General features: G+C 38.2%; 1 protein-coding gene, 1 long non-coding RNA gene and 2 pseudogenes across 2 annotated transcripts; 3 read left to right on the plus strand and 1 right to left on the minus strand.

The window, feature by feature from the left end:
- The first annotated feature begins 5,469 nt into the window (after positions 1-5,469).
- LOC121050056 lies at positions 5,470-7,875 on the plus strand (annotated as a pseudogene).
- A 536-nt stretch (positions 7,876-8,411) lies between these two features.
- Positions 8,412-9,138, minus strand: LOC112169695 (histone H3.3). The gene has a single exon (XM_024306750.2). The coding sequence runs from the start codon at positions 9,050-9,052 to the stop codon at positions 8,642-8,644; it is 411 nt and encodes a 136-aa protein (XP_024162518.1). The 5' UTR covers positions 9,053-9,138; the 3' UTR covers positions 8,412-8,641.
- Positions 9,139-13,193: 4,055 nt separating this feature from the next.
- The window catches only part of LOC112171745, a 91,971-nt pseudogene continuing 82,373 nt past the window's right edge, over positions 13,194-22,791 (plus strand).
- Positions 16,714-18,442, plus strand: LOC112169697. Its single transcript, XR_005801811.1, has 3 exons — positions 16,714-17,034; positions 17,777-17,843; positions 17,971-18,442. It is a non-coding gene; the product is annotated as an uncharacterized LOC112169697 (long non-coding RNA).

The following is a 22,791-nucleotide window of genomic DNA, read 5'->3' on the forward strand; positions in this document are numbered from 1 at the left end:
GAGATCATCAACATCAAATTGAAACCCAAAAAAATCAACTCAAAATTCCCAGAAAAGAAACTCAGAATGGAACCTGGAAGATTGATAGCCGACTCAAAATCCCCTTCCCATCTGGAAACAAACTCGACATAATTAATCATCACAGCATCTCACCATGGTTAAATTTCAGAGCCCAAAACAAAGCATAGATCCAGAATTCATGAGTGAAGAGAGAGAGAGAGTGAAAAAAAGAGGGGAAACGAATATGGGTAAATGAAATTGAGCGAAGAAACGGAGTGGAAAGTGAAGAAAAATGTAGATCAGGAGAAAAAATGAACAAGATCAAGATGAAATTGGCTATTTGGTTTTGCTTCCTTGAGTTCCTTCTGCCCAGATCGTTGTGGATTAGATGGGGAATGAGTGATAATGGTCTTCTCTTTTTGTTTACTGTTCGTGTCTTGTTTCTAAGCTTTTGTTTTATTATTAATTTTTTTTGTTTTGTTAACTCATTTGTTTAAATTATCATCAAAGGTATCTATCTAGATTGTACAATTATAATAATACGTTAGGTTATATTTAGGGTTTAGGTGACATTGAACCTTATATTTTATGAACTAGAAAGATTGTCTTGTTCGAAGGGTCTAGACACCTTTCCAAATCAATAGAAAAATGCACTCCAAAAAAATAAAAGTAAAAAATCAATAGAAAATATAAGAAGAATCAGATGAACATAGTTTTATTAATTTATTTAGTGGTATTTATTTTGGTATTTTTAATATTTATGTCATTTTTAGTAATTATAAATCGTCACAACACTTTTTATTCACAGTTTACCAAACACTCTGAAATTGCTTTTCATTCTCACAGCACTTTTAAAAACAGTTTACCAAACACTCAGCTGCTTCTTCTCACAGCAAAATCAGAAGTGCTTCCTCTCACAGCAAATTTAAAAGTGCTTCCGCTCACAGCACAACAATCCCAAAATAAGCCTAAATCTGTCTTCAATTTCCCAGAGCTGATAGATCATAGAAGGAGGGGATTTGGCTTATTAGAGTGGAGATGGTTAATAAAGAATAGTGCAGCCGTTTTATAACATGCATGATTAATTTGTCAATTAACGGACTTGGCTTCTCTGCTAGAACTATAATTTGCTTGGGTTTCAATATCAGCCGTTCATTACAAGTAAAGGGTAAATAAGTCGCCACCTCATCAAATGGGTATTAGATAAATAAATTGAGGTGTTTTCCGTTAACGCCGTTTGTCATCTCCTCTTTCCTTCTTCTTCTTCAGCTTTCCTTCTCGTCAAGTCCATGACAGAGTTCAGTTGAAGAAAATCTCATATACCCATTCAAAAGGAAAGAGTCCCACCTTAGATTGGTGACCCACGTCGGAACCATCTTGAAACGCGAAACTTGGGCCAAGTGGGTATTGAATCTGGTGACTGTCGGGTGGATTGGAAACCCAATATGGTATTGATTTTTTCTTTCCCATGTCGAGATTCAATCGGTCGAATGAAGTAAAAGGAATTTTGGGTGTAGAAGAAACCCAGATTGCCATTCGGGATTACAAGAAAAGAAGCAGATCGCTAAGAATTAGGAAGAAGACGTAAAGGGATGGAGTTAAAGTGACTTGTTGATGTGGGCCTGTGGCATCATCTTGACCTTAAAATTATATTTGACGGCTGTGAATAAAATCCAAACACATTTATAGCATTTCATATTCAAGCAGAGAACCCAGGTCCATTACAAAAACTAAAAGGGAGCAGATAGAGATAGTTTTGGTGTGCTGGGTGGGATGGCTTCTAGTGTGTCACGGACTCACGGGTTGTGCTGATTGAGTTTAGTTGAGGCCTTGTCAATCAAGATCCAAAAGATCACGGGTCTCTGTGAGAATTTAGGCCAGGTTAACCCCTTCCTACTTCCTAGTGCTTTTTTTTTTTTTTGGTGAAAGGGCGGTGCACAGCCCTCAAGCCTGGGTGGCTTAAATTGAAGAAACTGTCGAATACAAGGGGGGGACATTTGGCCTGAACCCCTGATTACAATAGATAACTAGAGAACCTCCTGACATATTATCCTGAGTCTCTACTAAATACATGTACTCAACAATGCACCAACTAGCGAAGATCGCACTATTGGCGAATCTATTCACTTTAACTGCTATAAAGCAGCGGTGACACAACGGAAAGATTACTTGATCTGTAACCCGACTACAGCAAAGCATGAATATCATACGCACAGCTTTCCCATTATGATGCCCCTGAAAAACACATTCAGTGACACATAGTTTCTCCCGACCACTAGGAGGCAGCGACCATTTGACGAAGCAAGGAACTCGCCGCCTACCTAGGGCAGACACATTACCTCCACTGGAAGGCAGCGACCATTTGCAGAAGCAAGGAACTCGCCGCCAAACCAAGGCAGACCAGGCACACAGGGTGCACAAACAGGCACCAAGCCCAACAACCCCGACTAAGCTACAATATGGACATAACTCCTGTGAAAAACACAAACAAACTAAACAAAGCAGAAACAAAAACAACCAACTGTGAATAAACCGACTAGACCACAAAAACAACCAGCAAGGCCCAACAGCAAGAGCCCGGCCCAACCACCATCTCACCCAAGGACCCAACCCAATAGCCCACCACGCCAGCAGCCAGCGACCAGCTCCGGCATCAGACCGCCTCCGTCGACTAGAACCCAGAAGTCCAAGCTCCGCCAGAACAGACCGCCGCCGACGACCAGAACCCAGCAGCCCAGCATCCCAGTGCTGCACCATGACCGCCAAACGCCCCGAGCCCAGAAGAGGAGATCGAGACCGATCAGCCCACTTCGAGGTCGAGCCACCACCATCAGCCCTGGAACGCACCACCGTCACCTCCCAGATCGCCGAAACGGTGCCGCCAGAACCCACCGCTGCCGTCGACCGCAAATCGGGAAGCCCAGATCTAGATCTAGATCTGTCCACCCCATCTGAGCTCGAAGGCCTCCCCCCTTCCCTGGACCGCTCCTCTGCCATGAAGGCCCGCCCCTAGTCACCATCGGAATCCCCTCCCGGGCCAGAACACAGCGGCGAAACGCCGTCCGCGTTCGGCCGGGAGAGAACCACACACTCGGAGTTTTTCTCTTTTTTTTTTTCGCGCGTGGGGCGCGTTCCCTATGTGCTTACTTCCTAGTGCTTTATGGTACCCGATTAAGCACCTCCCATTTTCCCCAATAGGTGACATCTAAATGTTCCCTACTTTGGTTAAGGTTTGGCTATTTAAGGCTGCAATAGCTTAGCTTTTCGTCACAAGTTCACGTTGAGACAAGATTCTACTCTTCTTTTTCGATATTAAAACAGACAAACAAACAAAGAGAATTACAAAAAAAAATTCCGGGGCCATCCCTCCCGGCTGTTTCGATCGATCTATCAGCTACAGAGATAGAGAATGAACCCAACACCTATCAGAGAATACAAATGACTCGGAGAAGCAATGTGATCTGTTACAAAATTTGTTTCTCTATACATGAGAGAAGGAAATTTGAGCAAACTATCTTGATAGAAGTTGAATATCTTGAACAATGGCATGAATGCGCCAAGAGTACTTGAACAAGATTCTATTTTGGTAATATTATCGTCTCATACTAGTTAGTTTGAAAGTAATGGTGAGGAGGTTGGGAATTGATAAGGACTAATCGAACCCCTTTTAAATATAACCAAAAAAAGAAGAAGAAAGAAGCCTAGTCTGAAATTCTTAAAGCTAGCAAACGTCTTGGACAAGAGTTTCCAATTTAGTTGGTTAATCTATATTTACTTTGGTAACTTCCACTTTGGTTAACACCATTATTAGAGGGATAGACGGTCCAACAGTGAATAGAATAAGTATTCAAAGATAGCTAATATGTTGGGCTTCTCATGACAATCCAACATGGTTGGGTACTTGGGTATGTGTCACATATTTTGGACTGGGCTATTCAATTTACTCATACATGGTTGGGTCGTGCCCTCATAATGGGCTAAGTATATGAACATAAATGGGTTTCCAAAACAAGAAGACTTTCTTTCTATTCTTTGGGTCCGTCAGACCACCTTCTTCATCAAGACGTCAACAGAATCGTCTCTTTTATCTCCAAGCAGCTAGCCCTAGCTCATTGAACATTTAAACATAAAATCTCCATGCAAAACACAAGCTGGTGAAGTCCTTGTCGCCTTTCTTCTGTCCTCCATCCATCACAGTCTCAATTCATTGTCGACCACTAGGTAAACCGCCTGAATGATTCTTTGTATCACTCACTTGACTTTCCCCAATTCGATAAAGTTCGGAAGATCGAACTTTATGAACACACATTACTATGTTAGTTACATAGAAAATGAGCATCACAGTATTATCAGTGCCATGCAACTATCAATCACATGGGGAGGGAGGTCGATTTATAATTTCTGATCTATAGACTATAGCATGTGTAGACCAGCAAAGAAATGATGTAACTCATAGGCTATCTAGCCCGCCGCGCGTATGATATCAGATCCGAATTTAAAACAATGGTGATTTTTGGTAACCAAAAACCTTTCGATCGATCCTATGCGGCCTGCCAATTTGCCATGCACGTGAAGTGGTTGTGAAGCAGCGGCGGAGGCAGTTCAGGACGAGTGGGGGCCACTGCCCCCATTGAGATTATAACACTTGGCTCACAAGGATACAATTTGCCCCCATCAAGTGGCCAGATATAAACAACATCTATGATATATGTATATATATTGTGTTCGGTGTTCCCACAATGGCATAATTCGAAGCCCACAACTATGATAGTCCAAACCGTCTAAACACATCAATAGGCCCACAACACACAACTCCCACAAACCAACGGAAAAAACAAGAAAAAGGGGAGCATGAAGCTTCTTGTGCAACCCCATTCAGCATATATATTCACCAAAGCCAGCACTCTGCACTCAAAGTCAATAAACTGATATTGCTGGCTTCCTAGTTGCTGCGATGACTTCATTTCTCAAATCCCAGATATCAATATCTCTTTGTTAATCAAACTCAACTACCAAAGCCAGCACTCAGGTTGATTTATTTGTTTGTTTCTTTTTTACTGTTTTTCTTCTCCTCTGTGGCTCTGTTCTTGTGTATTTCCTATTGACTTATTGAGAACAATGTGAAATGATGACTTGATGTTCTATCATCAGTATCATGTATTCATGTTCTACAGGGGATGTATTTTGGTTCATCAATGGTCTTTTGGTGTTTGGTTAATTTTTTTGGCCCCCATACATATATATTCCTCCCTCTGCCACTGTTGTGAAGTATTGTTCGTAGCTCTCTCCCTGGATTTAAAGAGCTGGATATGCTCAGCTTTAGAGACCAATCCACAGACCACACAAAACAAGCAACTAATAATGCAACCAACACTAGTCCTTGCTTTCCTTTTCTCATCACATTTCCTTCTGAGCGAAGCAGCCGGTGGCCAATGGCAACTGCTGCAAGAGAGCATTGGCATTTCGGCAATGCACATGCAACTACTCCACACTGACCACGTCGTCATTTTCGACCGCACCAACTTCGGCGTATCCAAACTCTCACTCCCCGATGGGAAATGTCGCTTCGACCCCGACGACACTGCGCTCATAATTGACTGCAGCACACATTCAGCTGAATACGACGTTGCTAACAATTCCATTCGACCTCTTATGGTGCAAACTGATGTCTGGTGCTCCTCTGAGTCGGCAATGCTGGACAGTCGTCTAGTCTAGACTGGTGGTTATAATGACGGAGAACGTAGGGTCAAGTTTTTCGAGTCTTGTCCGAATTGTGATTGGCATGAGATTGAGTACAGTTTAGCCGCTCCGCGATGGTACTCAACCAATCACATTCTGCCAGATGGCCAAGAGATCATTATCGGCGACCGGGGACAGTTCAACTACGAGTTCTATCCCAAAACTGAATCTACTCAGAACGTGTACAATTTTCCAACAACATTGTTAAAACGTACCCTCAGATACCTGGTGGCAATTCGAGGTCTTATCTGAGCACCGGTTCAGCGGTTTTGCTGCCATTGAAGAACTTGCAGGCTCAACTTATTGAAGCTGAGGTTTTGATATGTGGTGGCCGGAGCTCCTAAATGGTCTTATATCCAGGCAATGAATGGGACTTTTGTAGGAGCTTTAAGAACTTGTGCTCGGATCAAAATAACCAACCCGAATCCAGAATGGGTTGTGGAGACTATGCCACTGGCTAGAGTCATGAGTGATATGACCAAAGGCGTAGCTACACATGGGCTCTGTTGGTCTACAGCCCACCCTAAATTTTGAAAAAAACATAAATTTATTGCTTAATTATGGTTTAAAATATTAAATATTAAAAATAAGCCCACCACAAATTTCTAAACTTAGCCTGATATGTTATTAAACTTAGCCCATATGTTATTTCTTTTCTTACTTTAGTCATACATATGTTATACTTCAAGCATAACAAAAAAACTATGATCTAGAATAGCCAAAAATCTTTGAAATTGTCTACTTCTTCGGCCTCTCTAAGAATCACTTTATAGTTCCACTAATGAAAGTACATCAAAGATGTAGGCAGCTCTCTCACAAAATTCTTCATGGATGAATTGATAGAGATAAAAAAAAAAACAACAAATTGTTGAAAATACAATTTTAATTGTTCAAGGATATTTTGGTAAAATTAACGAGGTGTACTTAACTATTTAAGTAATCAAAAAAGTGAATTTGAGGTTTAATAAGTAGGCAAGGTCCAAATATCAAATACTTCAAGCATAATAGAACCATCCTTTATTTTATTTTCTATTATGCTTTAAGAGACATAGTCACATAAAAAGTTTTTTTTTTTTTTTTTTTGTAAATTAGGTCTGAAAAAAAGCTGGTTGAGAATTATAATACATATTCAATAATTAAAGATTTTTGCTTCTATTCGAGGGTGCGGGGTACAATTTGAGTAGGTGTGTTATTTTGTCTTAAACTTTTGTTATCGAATTTCTATCACATGTTATAATGTTGATTTTTTGGATGAGTTAGCTATTTGATTATTTAATATATAATGTGGTTTAATTTAAGAAAAGAATAAAAATATTACTTGTAAAACTTAAGAAAAAAAATAATTTAAAAGTATTAGTAAAATTTTAAGAAAATATTTTTTTTTTAACCCACCCTGTTATCCTAGCTCCGCCATTAGATATGACATTGCTCCCAAATGGTGAAGTGTTGATTATCAACGGTGGAGCTGCAGGGACAGCGGGATGGGAAATCGGCCGTAAACCTATTTTGAATCCAGTTCTTCACAGACCTGAAAATGTAATTGGGTCACGTTTTAAAGTACAAAATCCAAGCACAGTACCACGGATGTACCATTCTAGGGCATTATTGCTAAGGGATAGTAGAGTACTTGTTGGGGGTAGCAATCCACATAAGTATTATAGGTTCATAAATGTGCTTTATCTAACTGAGCTAAGCTTAGAGGCATTTCACCCTTCTTACTTGGACGCAAAATACACATATTTACGTCCGACAATCATAGGACTCGGATCTCAATTAAGCTACACTCGAGTATGGAGAAAAGATAGCAACTGAGTTTTCCATCATTGGAGAAATTGCAAAAGATTATGTGTCAGTCACCATGGTGGCACCCTCGTTTGCTACACATTCATTTTTAATGAATCAAAGGTTGTTGGTACTTGATTCGGAGAATGTGACAAGTACAGGGGACTCAATGTTTCAGACTTTCAGATTCAGGTAACAACACCAACTTCAGCTAATCTTGCACCCACTGGATATCATCTTTTATTTGTGGTTCATCAAAATATCCCAAGTGAAGGAATTTGGGTCCAAATTGTTGAAGGACGAGTTGGAAATCTTGTAAACGAAAGGTTCACCAAGTCTGTGAACCAGTATTGAAACATGATACTCTAAATTCCATTCTAAATGAATTCCAAGTGATGATGTACACGAGTTGTCCCAAAGTCCCAACTTCATCAAGTAATTTTGGACATATGGTCCCCAAGAAATCTAGTTGAAACAAACAAATTCATTAACTATTTGATAAGCAATGAAAGATGAGAAAGATTGAGAAAAGCCAGCAATGAATCAGAGGTTGTTCTCGTTGGTACTCGATTCAGAGGATGTGACAAATACAGGGGGGCATAAACCTTTCAGATTTAGGAAACAACACCAAACTCTGGTAATCTTGCACCTTCTGGTTATGATCTCCTACGTGTTGTTCGCAAAATATCCGAAGTGAGGGAATCTGGGTCCGTATTGTTGGAACATTAAATAAGATAGTCAAGGAACAGGTCACAATTTGCATATTGAGAGGTTCACCAACCGTGTGGATCAGTCATGAACCATGTAATTTGATTTGAAAACAATTCTAAGTAATTATACGAATCAGTTAGGCAAAAACTCAAAGCGATTAGGTGCCCAAGATTCAACAATGACACTCATTAACAAATTTGATAGCAAGAGTAGATGAAATTCCATTACTCCAATATCCCAAAAAGGAACACGTTCCAATTGAAGGTTCTAACGAAAAGTCGAAAACATAAGAAATTACTGCTACACTATGCCAATCCTAAAAAGTTCATGTACGCATACTTTTATACAAAAAGTATAAAATTGCTTTGCCTAAATCAACACCTAAGAAATTAATAAGAAGACGAGCAATTTAAGCACGTTCGCCGCGAATCCTCCGAGCTAGTTGAATGTCCTTGGGCATGATGGTGACCCTCTTGGCATGAATCGCGCACAGGTTGGTGTCCTCAAACAGACCCACCAAGTAAGCCTCAGCAGCTTCCTGAAGAGCAAGAACAGCATGGCTCTGAAACCTGAGGTCCGTCTTGAAATCCTGGGCGATTTCACGAACGAGGCGCTGGAAAGGTAGCTTGCGGATCAAAAGCTCAGTGCTCTTCTGGTACTTTCGGATTTCACGAAGGGCGACGGTTCCGGGGCGGTAGCGATGGGGCTTCTTGACTCCACCGGTGGTCGGAGCTGACTTCCGAGCAGCCTTGGTGGCGAGTTGCTTCCTCGGAGCTTTGCCGCCGGTGGATTTGCGAGCAGTCTGCTTAGTACGAGCCATTTCTTCAGAGACGAATTAGGGTTTCAGAAATTTGGGATTTGATCGATGTGAGGAGAGAGAGAAAATGGAGTTGTGGGTATTTATAAGCAGTTTGAGGCGGTTAAAATGTTGAACAACGATTCCGATTCGGAAAGGAAAAAGGTCTTGATCCGCGTGAAATTGCATGTGATTGGCTGGTTTGGCGATTCTGTATGAGGTGCGGATTGCCAGCGCGGACGAGTTGTGTTTCTTTTGTGAAACGAGTCTGGGTTAAGAATACTCGGCCGAGTCAGTTAGAGAGGCGACTTGTCGTGATTCCGATTGGGCTTCCAACAACGTATACGTCATCCCAGAGTTGCGGATTTGTTTCATGATTCCTGTGGCGGACGCATATTTTTATGTTCCTGAGGGCGGAGACAAAACTTAAACCACTACAAAATAAAATTTTAATTAATGAAATAAGATTTCAATTAGCCTTTCAAAAAAAAAAAAAGGTTTCAATTTAGAAATCGATTTCTAGCAAATAAAAAGATAGATTTTCAATAATGCATTTCCCAACCGGCAAAACTTTTACAATCAGTTATAAGAAACCAAAAATAAATTCCCAAAGGAAAACAAGCGTCAAGCGAAAGCAAATTACAAAATCTACAAATATCTTCAAATTCAGTATGTCAATTTTTTAGCAAAATAAGTAACTAATTAAATAACTGATTAAAAGAAGATTAGAATTTAGAACCCTATTAGTTGATAATTGAATCATATGTTGTTCTAAGAAAGGTAGAAAAAATATAGGAAAATGTTTGAGATCTCAAAAAATTATACCAAAACTCATTACTAAATGATGCGGCATGTGCCACATCATTGATTACATGGAGTTTTTGCCTTAGTGGATTCATTATTTGTTTATCTTTTCTAATAAAATAAAACTAAAGTGATAAATAGAAAATAAATTCAAGATAAATAAATGAACTTTTCCAGAAAGAAGCATTCCATTGCTGCTGTGATATGTATCCTGATTAATTCCATGCATCAATAATTCATTTGCTACTGTGACTCAGATATTTTGAACTTTGATCCTAGATGGGTTCCAACTAGAGGTGGCAAACGGGCCGCTAAGCACGAGCACGACACGGGCCCGACACGCTTAAAAGAGGCCCGGCACTGCCCAAACCCGTTAGTGGCCCGGCACTACCCGACCACGTTAGAATAACGGGTCGGATTGGGCCTAGGAATATTAGCCCATTGGCCTGACCCGACACGGCCCAAGCACGACATATTGTGGGCCGACCCGTTACAAACAAAAAATTTCATTTTGTTTTTAAAAATATTAAAAAACCACAATGATGAGATTTGAATATTAGACTTTTTTATTGAAAATCTCAAGACAATTCCACCAATGCTATTTCTTTTATGTTATCAAAATAGTGAAATAAAACATTATATTACTGTTTTGACATAAAATATTTTTTCTAAATATTAAATATATGTTTATTAATAAAGACCAATCTCATAATAATACAACTATAGAATGAAGGAAAGAATAATATGATACTAAATCTTCATTATATTAATAAAGATTAATCTCACAATAATATACTAAAAGCAATATATTTTGAGTTATTTTTTTCTTTCTTTCTTTCTTTCTTTCTTGTAGTGGAATATAAAAAATTATTAGAAAACTAATCTTAAAAAGCTAAGATTGAGAAAAACATTATAGAACTTAATTTATCTGAATTTTCTAAATAATTAAATAAAATTATTTTTTATTTATTCAAATTAAGATTTTAAAATCGTGCTTTATAGTGGGTAGGCACGAGCACGGCCCGGCACGATATGGGCTTGGGCCATGGGCAGGACCGGGCTTAATGTTTAAGTAAATGGGCTGGCACGAGCCTGACACGATAATAAATGGGCTGGCCCAAGCACGACACGAAGCACGACTAGACCCGCTTAAAATGGGCCGGGTAGGGCCGAGCAGGCCCGTTTGCCACCTCTAGTTCCAACTTTTCAATTGTGTAAGATAAGTTTAGAATCTTGCAAGATAGGGCTGCATGGCTTCAAAGAATCATATATATGATGCTGGAATTTCTGATATTCTTCCGAGTTCCAAGGTGATTTTGGGGTCAAATTCCTCTTGAATTAGATATACTCTCTTGCAACCGAATTGAAGGAACATTGTTTCTAAATTTGATACTAGAAGGATTTTGAGATTTTAATCTTGTCAGATACCTGTATTTCAAGCGATAATTAAAGAACTTACAAATAAGGTTTTAGAAGAAACTCATAGAGGCCAGTGAGTTAGGGTTTCTGTTTTTTTTTAAATATTTATAAGAAAATAATTGTATTTCGTAATTATTTTTAGGAATCCATGTCATTAAGATTTGTAAAAAAGAGTGTTGATGTGGCGATTTTGTATTCATATTTGGTAAAAGAATTTGTGATACATAGCACTACTCAAAAATATAATACATCATGAATTCGCCTTTTCAAATCCTATATTTCTAGCTGATTAACAACTTACATATAAGCAACAAGCCCAACTAACTAAGTATGAATATTCTTATAAAAAAAAACTAAGTATGAATATTGTCCAATTTTATAAATTTACAGACTTGGACTTGTACTTTTTTTTTAATGCAGACTTGGACTTGTACTTGGAATATGTGAAGATTGAACATTTCATCAACAGAAGTTTCATGTGATTGTCAAGAATCAATGCTGCAAAATAAAGAAAGATATATAAGTGTCGTTTGGTGCATGCGTCTGGGGGCAAAACAATAAAATAGTGTATCAAGATGAGAAAAACAAACATTTGACTGGGGGCCACTGCCCCACTTGTCCCAACGTGCGTCCGCCAGTGGGTATACTGTTAGTTTTCGAGAATAAAAGAATGAAATTTGTGTATGCCCGTGGGGTTGCTTATGTTCTTGTAGCTCTTCAACTGGAGCTGACAAAGTTATCAGGTGTTTTTTGTTTTTGTTTTCCTATGTGTGTTCATTCATTTACTGGCTGTTGTTGTAGTTTTAGAGTAAGAAATGAAATTTGAGAATGTTTGTGTAGGTACAAGTTTTGACCAACTTGGTGTATTGGCATTCTCATATAAAACAGTGAAGTATTTTCCAAGCTGATCCAAGAGAATCTCAAGTAAATGCATCCATGCATACATGGTAGATTAGTGGTTGGTTTAGGAAAGTATCTTTTAGGGTTTAATATTCCTTATTTAAAAATATTTTTCTGTTTGCCAAATTGTGTTATTGATTTCCTAAGTATTTTAGGATTTAGTGGATATTTTGTATTAAAAGTTCCTTTCCTAATTAAAGTCTAATTAGGATAGAATCCTGGGCATTGAGTATTGGCGTTGGTCTTTTGATATATTCAGAAAGAGGGACAGCCTCCTTTGGATATATTGAGAAAAGAGACGTTGATAGAGGGAGAGACCTTGAACGCAAGAATGTTCGGTGAGTCTTGCTTGTTTATCTAAGATTGAGTCTTCACAAGAGTCAAAACACTTGTTCCATGCTTAAGTGTTGTTGGTAGTGTTCCTCATATGCATAGATTCTCTTGAGATCAGTAGAGAGGCTGTGAAGAAAGAAGAGCGATATTTGGCGATCGTTCAAGTAAAGAAGGAGTTCAAGAAGGAGCTTCCGTATTAGTTTTTGTCTAATCATTGTAGCCAAGGTAGTGCTATTTGAGTTTGTAAAGAACATATCCTTCATCATAAGTGAATTCTTATTTTGGGTTCTCAAGAGTAAGAGCCCCGCAGTGTTTTTAATCTCAGAAGTTGAGGTTTTCACTGCGTAACCAAAAATCTGGTGTTCTGTTGGTTATTTTTAGTTTCTGCCCAGTAAGGATTGATACGTGCCTTGCAATCCTCATTTTCCAGAAAACACATTCTGTCCTTATATTTTCAGTTTGTGTAGGAACTGTTAAAAAAGTGTTGGGATATTGGAGATAGGAGGTCTATCCTGGTTGATAGATAATTCTCGTGGTTTTCGTCTATAGATATTGGAAATTTTTGTCTTCTGTTAAAAATATTTGATTGCTTTATACGCCTCGTTTGCCTTGCAGGAGACGATCGCAACGAATGCTTACCACTTCTGTAGGCTTTCGTTGGTGAAGAGACCACATTCTTGTTCTACACAAGTTGACAGGCCAAAGCATCATGAAGGAGGTGAGAGGGAAACTACTGATGCAGATACTCTGGATGACAGTGAAGAATAAGGTCCAAAGGTATCTGTCTGAGCAGTCTAGAACCAATGAAGGTTTGTTAAGATTGGTAGTCTGATAGAACAATTTGTAAATGCACTTTAGTAGTTTCTTCCAGGGTACGAGGGCTTAGGCTGGTATATACACATATGCGCACACACACATAATGCATATCTATTAGAATTGAAGTTTGTACCTGTGGATTATAGTATTATACATTTATTGTCTTCATTGCCCTTAGACGGTTAGAAGCTTGAAACATAACGGACAATATTTCTTGAAACAAAAAATACTGAAGTTGGAGGATCTAAATACATTGCTATAGTAGGAGAGCAGTCTTCTGATGAGGTTTATACGCAACCTTGATTATGTTTACTTTTTTCGTCATTCCTTAGGCTCTATTGTTCATACTCTTCATATGGTTGATGTGCCAAGGTTGAGATTTGGGATCTTAGTACTGCAGAAAGGGGCGTGCGACTACCTCAAAGCTGTTCTGCTGGCTCCTCAGCTATTTCTACCAAGGAAAAAGGTCAGTTACTAATTCCATTGACATTTGACTAACTAATGACTGGGTAGAAATGGACTTAAATCAACAAAGATAGGGCCATCATATGTTTACCTTTATAAATCAAATCATTTAAGTTGAAAGGATTATTGGTTTCAGAAACACGTTTATTTAAAGTGTTGCTACTAATGCCTGCTGGTATGCACAATTTATTGTCTCTTATAAAGGTCATATGTTAGTTTTGTATAAAGGTCTCTAACAGGTCTTTTTAGTGGGAGGATTTTCCTTGTTCAAGTAGCCCAATTTGTTAGTTTTCTATGTGTACAGTAGGCAGGTGGTTCAACTATGATCATATGTTTAATCGATCCAACAATTGTTTCAAGTGATGCATCATTGTTAAACACAAATTATGTTTAATTGTTGAAGACTACCATGAACTATCACCTTTCTGTTATGTGTTTCCTGTCATTTCATCCCGCCTTTGACATTGTAGTCATTGTTTCTTGGAAGGAATGTGCATGGAAGTTCAAGCATTTTTACCATCCGAATCACAGGGATTCCTAAAGGTCGTGGCATTCTCATTAGCAATCTAGTGTGTCTATGACTGCAGTGGAGACATTACAATATCATACTATGGAAAGCTATATCAGTATATTGTAATAATGACATTGATACTAATTTGTATACATCACCTCTGAGTGTGGTACCAGTAGATTTGTGATGTCTCATATTTTTGTCATGTGCATCCATATGCATAAGAATTATAATCAATATAGCAGTAACATTCTGCTTCTGGTTTTGGGACTTGAAATTCGTGGCAAATTTTGTGTTTGATTTATGAAATGTGATTGTGTTTGCTTATTCTAGAATTTAAGTGATATTATTGTGGTTTTTTTTTTTTCTACATAATGCAGTTATAAGGATGGCTCCATGCTTTGGTGGGATATTAGAAATCCAGGTGTTCCAGTTACATCTGTCAAGTTTCATTCAGAGCCAGGTGTCGGAATCAGAATCCAAAGAACTCGATCGTACCTTCTCCTTTTATTCTTCTCATGCTCTTCATATATCTTTTTCTGCAGTTTTAAGCCTATGCATTGATGGTTCATGCAATGGTGGTATCTCAGGAACTGCAGATGAAAAAATTGTGCCCTACAGTTTGGACACTTCCATAGTAAGTTTCCCATCTTTGTAAGTTTGTCTTGCTAGATATTGCATCTCAGGCCTCTTAGCTTTTTAGATGGGTGGCAGATGTTTAACTTGAACAAACAGATATAATATCACACTTTCAACCTAGAATATCAGATGTTTAAATCTGATGTCATTCTTTCCATTTCCTGTTGTGTCTTCTCCAACCTAGGGTACATGTGCGATAGAATTAAGAAGAAATTGATTTGGAGCGACCTGGCATATCAAGAACCTCTATTCGACCTAATGGTAAAATCTTTGCAACAGCTGGCTGGGATCACAGGTTATGAATTAATTTCTCTGTTTGAGTTCTGAATGATATATTGTAGTCATGTAATTAATTGTCGTAATTTTCAAGGACATGCAATTCAGTTATAGACACTGCCAAAAAAACATTAAATAAAGAATATACAAAACAAAAACAAAAAATTTAAAATTCCTAGCCTGTTTTATATTTTCTTGCAAAGAAAGGCCTAACAGTGATTCTTTATTAGTCACCTTTGTTTCATTCACTACAACAAATTTCCCCATTAGCACCTTTTTTTTAGCCACCAAAAAGTCATCAGTCCCAAAATGAATAGTTTAACACTGATATAAAACATTAGTGGGAGATTTTTCCCTCTCACTGATCATCAGTGTGTATTATGAACAGTATATAGAACATATTAATTGTTTAATCTCAATAACACTGTTAACAGTGTAAACAGAAATGGAATAGTTTTGTTTTGTGATTTTGGGAGCAACCAATCAAAAGATCAGTGTGAATTTTTTTCATCACACTGATGATCAGTGCCCAGGGTTAATTGAGGTTGGGCCAATAGACTGTATCGGTGCGCAGGGTTAACTGGTGTCCATCAACTTGGGGGTTTCTCTGTTTTTGATATTCAGTGGTAACCGTTGGATCAATGGAGGTCTTAACTAACTGTAGATACAAAAATCCCCCTCTCTCCCCATCAGATCTCTTTATTTAGTTCTTCTAGATCTGTCTCTCGGACTTTCAGTTTAACCCTATGTCCCTATATCTCTCACTCTCTCAGGTTCATCTAGATCCAGCTCTCACACTTCTCACTAACACACACTCTCTCTCTATCTCCAACACGGAGAACCCACACACCTACAGTGCGGTCTTAACACTGTCAATCACTTTACCAAAATTTATAATTACTTTGCTCTCTCGAAACGAGATTGAAGGCTGAATCTTCTCAGAGACGTCGTGCATGTTTGGCCTCTATAACCTCGCTCACCTTGGATTGCTTCATCTTCTCCTCTATATCTATATGTAGCCTTCAAGGAGGAGATCAAGGAATTCGAGATCCGATACGCTCTACTGGGGGTTTCGACATCGATCAATCATTAGATGCTGTTGGGGCTTCGATTAGGTGCATTCGACACCCTTCTCTGACTTCTTGCTGGACTGCACAGGACGCGCCGCCTTAAACGAGCTCTCATCTCAAGACCGTGAGAATTTCACCTTAATTTTTATTTTATTTTTAAATTCTTCTAGCTTCTTCGAATTTCTCCATAAATCTCATTTATCAATGCTCAAATATGTGTGTGGATCCAGGAACGATTTATGCATGTTTGATTAATTTATGCTTTTGCATATCTCATGCTATCTAATTTACTCTGTTGACCCCATGTCATGAATATCACTATAGCATCAGCACATACATTATCTAAAGTGGCGAAGATAAGGACCAAACTTGAAAGTAACTTTGTTTTCCCAGCTTGTCAATTATAAAATGTCTCTCTTTTGGATATTGGAGTTCAGTGGTTGTAATAATTTGTTTATGCTGCAACTACTGGAGAAAACAATCAAAGAGAAGATAATACTTAAAGAAGTAGTCCCACCATGCTGCAACTAGTGGAGAAAACAATCAAAGAGAAGATAAGCAATTGCCTTCTTTTGAAGGTAGTAGTTCCGCCATTTTGTTCTTTTGCAGAGAATGGAGGCTCTCAACTTGCAGTATCTTGTTCTTTCCTAGAGAGACGAGGCTTTTTTAGCTGCACAGTATTTTGTTCTGTCATGGAGGTGCTAAAATTATTGATCTTTTTGTTGTTGTAAGTACGAATATTCAGACGCATGAACGAGGTTGCGATTCAGCTGGTGAGTGTTGCTGTTGCAATTGAGCTCCTGATGTTGACTTTTGTTTTGATGCTTACTCCGTTCTGTTTGATGCCAATTTGTAGCTGAAAATTGAGTTAATCTGTGCTCTGAAAAGGCTTATGAGTTTATGATATGCTTGGTACACATGCTTCAGCTTTCGGTTTATTATTAATGCCATTAAACAATAGATATGGGGAACAAATAGTTCTTAGATCAATGGAATCTCTGGTTTTGTCAATTGATTGGTGATATAAGCTTGATTTGCCATGTACTCTTCCCGTTCTGGTTTGTAATGCATCACAATCACCTTGAGGCTATGAATTTTAGGTTAATAAGAAGAATCAGTACCACTGGGCCAAATCATCTAATTTCCTTGTTTCTTTCCGTCTTGTTATGCAGAGGCTTTGGTTCAAGATAAATTGTAAGCTTTGCAAAATTTGGTTTGATATGGGCGAATATGGGAGAATGAGTTAGTACTATATGTTTATCTTATTACCTATGATGGTTGTGAATCTGTGATCTTGAAAGGCTGAGAGTAACCTGTGTTGCACTATTAGATTCTTAAGAAACTGCATAAGTCTTGTCAAAAAGAAAATGGTACAGATGATCAAAAGAAAGGAAGTCAACATTTGGAAGTTCATTTAACTGAGATTCAAATGCACACTGAGACTAAAAATAACAAAAAGCTCAAAGTAAGAATCATATGTCTTATTAAACTACCTTTCTGTTTCAATGTGCATAGGCCCGCAGCTTTGGTCAGGTTACATCGTATGATGCTTGAAGATTTGTCGAATGGTATTATGGATGAGGTATTTTTCTACACATTATTTTGTAAATGTCATGTTTGGATTTCTTACATAATTGAATGCATAGGTTGGTACTTGCTAGACAATACTTCACAGTGCAAAATTTAATCATTCTTTTCTTGAACTTCAGGTACTGTGAGCACGTTGCCATTTGCTTTGAAAGAGTTTGTCCATATCAAAGAAGGGTTGCAGTTGTGGAGAAGAAATTTTGTTGTCTCTGGATGTAATGAATTATTTTTAGTTCGCGAATTGGTTGTATGATGCATTTTTTAATATAGTATACAGTACATGAAATGTAGAGGTGCCAAATACTAGTATTTGCTAGTATTTGGCACCTATTTTTTTTATTCTAGTTTAATGATTTTGCCACTGATATCAGTGGAATTCCGAAGCCACTGATATTTGGATCAGTTGCTTTGGCACTGATTTGGATGCAATTTTGCTTTGGTTGAAGGCATCACACTGTTAAATTATCAGTGTGTTTAGTCCCATTAGCACTTGCAATAGAGGGGACTGATATCTCATTAGTGGCTGCATAGTGGCTAATGCCATTAGCCACTCTTATCAGTGTGCTTTGTCCCAATAGGGACTAATTCAAATCAGTGTGCTTTGGGGAAATTTGTAGTAGTGATTAATGCCATATTATCTCCTATTTTCTGCATTCTCATGTCTCTTTTTCCTTTTTACCTATTGGCAAAGTGATAGTATCTAACTGTCGCAATGGAAATGCTTTGGCAATATTGAAGTATCACCATGCAACGGTATAGTATTACTTTTCGCAGATGATATCTATCGAAAGATTCTCAGTTCGGGCATTTTTTTCATTTCTTTTTCTCTCATTTAACTTATTATATGTTCTAAAAAATAAGTATTTGTTCTTTCCTCAAATAACTAGAAAAAGTAACCCAAGAAAGAAGAGTTCTTATTGCATTGTCTATATGACCAAAGTTGCTTCAACATTCTAACACCTAATTTTGTGTATATTATATTGTTAATGTTAGTGACCGAGAGATCTAATTAACGTAAAAGAGAGAGAGACACACACAATAAGTATAATGATTCGTCCCCCGCCTTAGCGGGATACTACATCCACTTGAAAGCTTAACTAGTGTGTTTGGGGCCCAAAGGGGATTACAAGAGATGCAATGGGATGGATTCTAAGTTTGAGGAGGGCTTCCTTTTATAGGTAAGTGAACCCCTCTCAATTACATTTTCTTAGATGTGGGATGCAATCAACACTATTCTAGTGCATAAAGGCCTATTATGGAGGCAACTTGGCAAGGCCAGGAAGGTAGCTTTCCGGCGAGGTATCGGCCGCTTCCGACTACCGAGGTGTAGCTTGGACATCGGGCTAAAAGACGTATGTCTCGGTTGGGCCCCACCATGGCCTGTGGGCCCCCCACGACGGTGTTGCTTATACTTGGTGACATAGAAAATAGCCTTGCTAGTAGAGGTATCTACATATATAGGATACTCTCTGATTTTGGTGCTTTACACACTATTGAGGGCCTGATTATTGCATATTCTTTGGTCTTTTGCAGTGTAATGCAGTCTCTTATTCAACAGATTGTAAGCTAATGGCCACTGCATAAGAGGACACCGTAGTGGCACTTTGGAAACTCCATACTACTCAAACCTGAGAGTGATATTAGAATCACATCGAGAATCAGTAAATGTTTCTGTTTCTGTATATTATTTTTCCAATATGTCAAATATTCCTATTGTACATCTGTATATATATGACATCTAGAAGATACCCCGACATTTGCATAACGATCCCATTCTCTGTATCAAACTTTTTACTAGTGTGACTAACATTAGTCTTCGAACATCTTTCGATATTACTGAATGGGAGTAATTACAGCCAGGGAAGAAGTAGTTGCACATAATCTTTGAATTTAATAGTGTGGGGGGCATTTTGATCGGAGTTGGACGGCAGTGAAAATTCATGGGTAAGGACCCAAGACTTTGCCCCTTCGTCTGAATAAGCAGCAACTAGGCCCAGCAAACCTCAAATGATAATAAATCCTAAGAAGAATGCTGTTGATTTCTTCCCAGCAGCTCCTCTCCATGTTCACGGCAGTGAATTAGTGTGCAATTTTAGTAAAGGCTTGGCAAGATGTGTGTGGCGTGGGAGCTAAAAAAGCATGAGTTTCGGAAGAAGAGATTCCGGCCATGGTATGATTTTCTGGGTTTTTGGGTTAAGGTTGATTGGGAGGAATTGATGGCTAGGGATTCAAAGATAGGGCTTGATCTCTTGCTTGGGTTGTTGTGGCTTCTGTCCTCCTCATGGGAGAGGTGCTTGGGCTGTTTAGTAGTTAGCTTGTGCCTCCCTCCCTCTCCTTCACAGCAGCTATCACCATCGATTTATAGAGTGGTGGTGTCTTAGGTCTGCTGCTGTTCCCAGGAATCCTGCTGCTGTGTTTCCAGGATTCCCGCTCAAGATCTCATTGCTAATTCCAAGAATCCTGCTGCTGTGATCCCAGGATTCCCGTTGTTGCTGTGATTCTAAGGTTTTGCTGTTGGGATAAGAGAGGTCATTGTTTTGTCTCGGTTCAAAGGTATAGTTTTGGTAATTGTGTAAAAGAATGCAGTATGGTATTTGAGATGTATGGTTATTAAGTAAAATGGTTTGGTATTGGGTAAAAGAAGTGTTGCTGTGATTAGGGATTTTTGGGTTCTTTCTTCTTCACTTACCCATAATCAGAATTGGGCTGTTGGGCTTGAATTTCTGTCCCTAAGTCTGAAATTACTAACAAGCCTAAAACTAATAATGGGCCTCATGCATTTCCATTACCTTCCACACCACACCCGTTCTTGCAAGCCCCAAATGAGTGAATGTGGCTGGGGTCCACATGCATGGCATGATGATTGTCGGTATAATTTGCTTATTGGGCTCGAGAAATGAATTGGGCCTGATAGGTGGATTTTTGGGCATCAACATTAGCCCCCTTGATTATGTAGGCTATGCAATGACTATGAAATAGGCTACATAATCAATAAGAAAGTAATCTAAGGTAAGCATGAAAACCAAGTGTATAGAAGCATGGAATCTGAGAGAGTTAGCCGCATGAGAATTTGAAGTATTTGGTGATTTGCATTAAAGAAGAGTGCATGTGTTTACGAGGACAATGAATAAAATAAGTAAGCATAAGATAATGAGGATGAGTTAAGTAAAGTTGATAATGAATTAGAGTAAAATGAGAGTGAACTTGAACTCGAAAAACGGAATGAACAATACGGTTAGAAGCCGCGTATATGTTTTGTAAAGCATGAGCATAATTGACTTAATGAATTGAAGATTTTGAAATTAAGCGAATAAGTATATGCATGAAACAAACATGGATTGTGAAGAAGAACATGTGTGTATGCTAAGAGTGAATTTGAAAGTAAAGCATGTCCATGATTCAACACAGAGTAGAAATAATATTGTAAAGGCTTGTAGACATGAGGGAATGAGAAAATTTTAGACATAATGAAAAAAATGCATGAATGGTCAAGCATAGTTTGTGGATTTAAGTAAGCAATGAGCAAGCGAGGATAATCATGAGATTTAGAAAATAAGTTGTTCTTTCGAAAATGAAGAACATGAGTATGAGTAGATGAATGAGTAATTTGGCAAGTGAAAATAATAAGCTAAAAATGCGAAGAGTAGAAATGATTTTTGACTTCAAAGTTGATGACAAAGAGCATAACAATAAAAGTATTTGCAAAATAATTGACAAATGAAAAGAAAGTTAAAACAAAATAGGTAAGTGTGTGTTAAATATGATACATGGCAAGAGTAAAGTAGGGAGTGCAAAATGAAAGTAGCGAGCATATAAAGTATTTAAAAGATAGAATAGGCATTTGAATTTGGCTTATGGATATGCTTGATGGTTTGCGTCGCATGATGTATAAAAAGATTTATTTTCTGTGCTTGGCTTATACATGCTTGATTATGTGTTTGGCATGTGTAGAATGAGAGTTTGTTTTATGCTTTACTTAAATTTGCTTGAGCTTGTGGCAACTATGCTTAGGCATGTGTTTAGGCATGTACATTGATGGTTTCGGCTTGAAGTTGCCTTAATCATTTGACGAACCAAGGGAGAGTGCGAGGAATTTGAAATGTATATGCTTATGCTTGGCATGACTCCCATATGGTTCCGGATATATGCATGACCTTGACAAAGAGGGGCTTGGCATTGCTTGGCATGAGCTTGTGTAAGGCTCGACATGCCTCTTTTGATCATGAATCTGCTTGGCATTGTGTTTAGCTTGGTGTGGGCTTGACTATGGATTAGCTTGTTGCATATACGACTTAGCATATGAAGTGGTGATATGCATGAAAGTGTGATAAGTGTTCTCTTAAATATATTGAATGATTAAGAGAGAGTGCATGAGCATAAGTTTCAAGAGGTAAGTTGAGTACTCATGGCAAGTGAGGGCTTGAATTTTGAGTAATTGCTTGTTGCATCATGTAATTTTAAACAGATTGCTCATATTTATGACTTCCATTAGATTCTGGTTTATGATTGTATATGAATTATGAATATATTTATGACTTCCATTGGATTCATAAAGCATGATTCAATTAAGTGCATGACTGAGGCATGCAAATTTCAATTGACAAGCAAGTAGCTTCAATGTATGTGTGGATCTTCACTGATTGCGGTGATCATTGCGGCAACTGGCCGCCTCGCATAGCCCCCAAGTGTCAAAGCATATTATTCTGATATACTGATTGTTTCCGAGTATGATGATGAATATTGCCTTTTGCTTGGAATTGGCTTGACTGAGCATTGATTGCTTGTTCAAATGGTTTTGGCTTGATTGAGTATTGCTTGCTGCTTGATGCATGCATTAATCGTTTATTGAGAAATGTGTTATGTATGTGAAATCAACATTGGTAACTAGCACGTATGCATTGATAAAATAGACAAATAATTTGAATATATGTATCAATGAATAT

This window comes from Rosa chinensis, chromosome 6, assembly GCF_002994745.2.
Source record: "Rosa chinensis cultivar Old Blush chromosome 6, RchiOBHm-V2, whole genome shotgun sequence".
NCBI lineage: Eukaryota > Viridiplantae > Streptophyta > Magnoliopsida > Rosales > Rosaceae > Rosa > Rosa chinensis.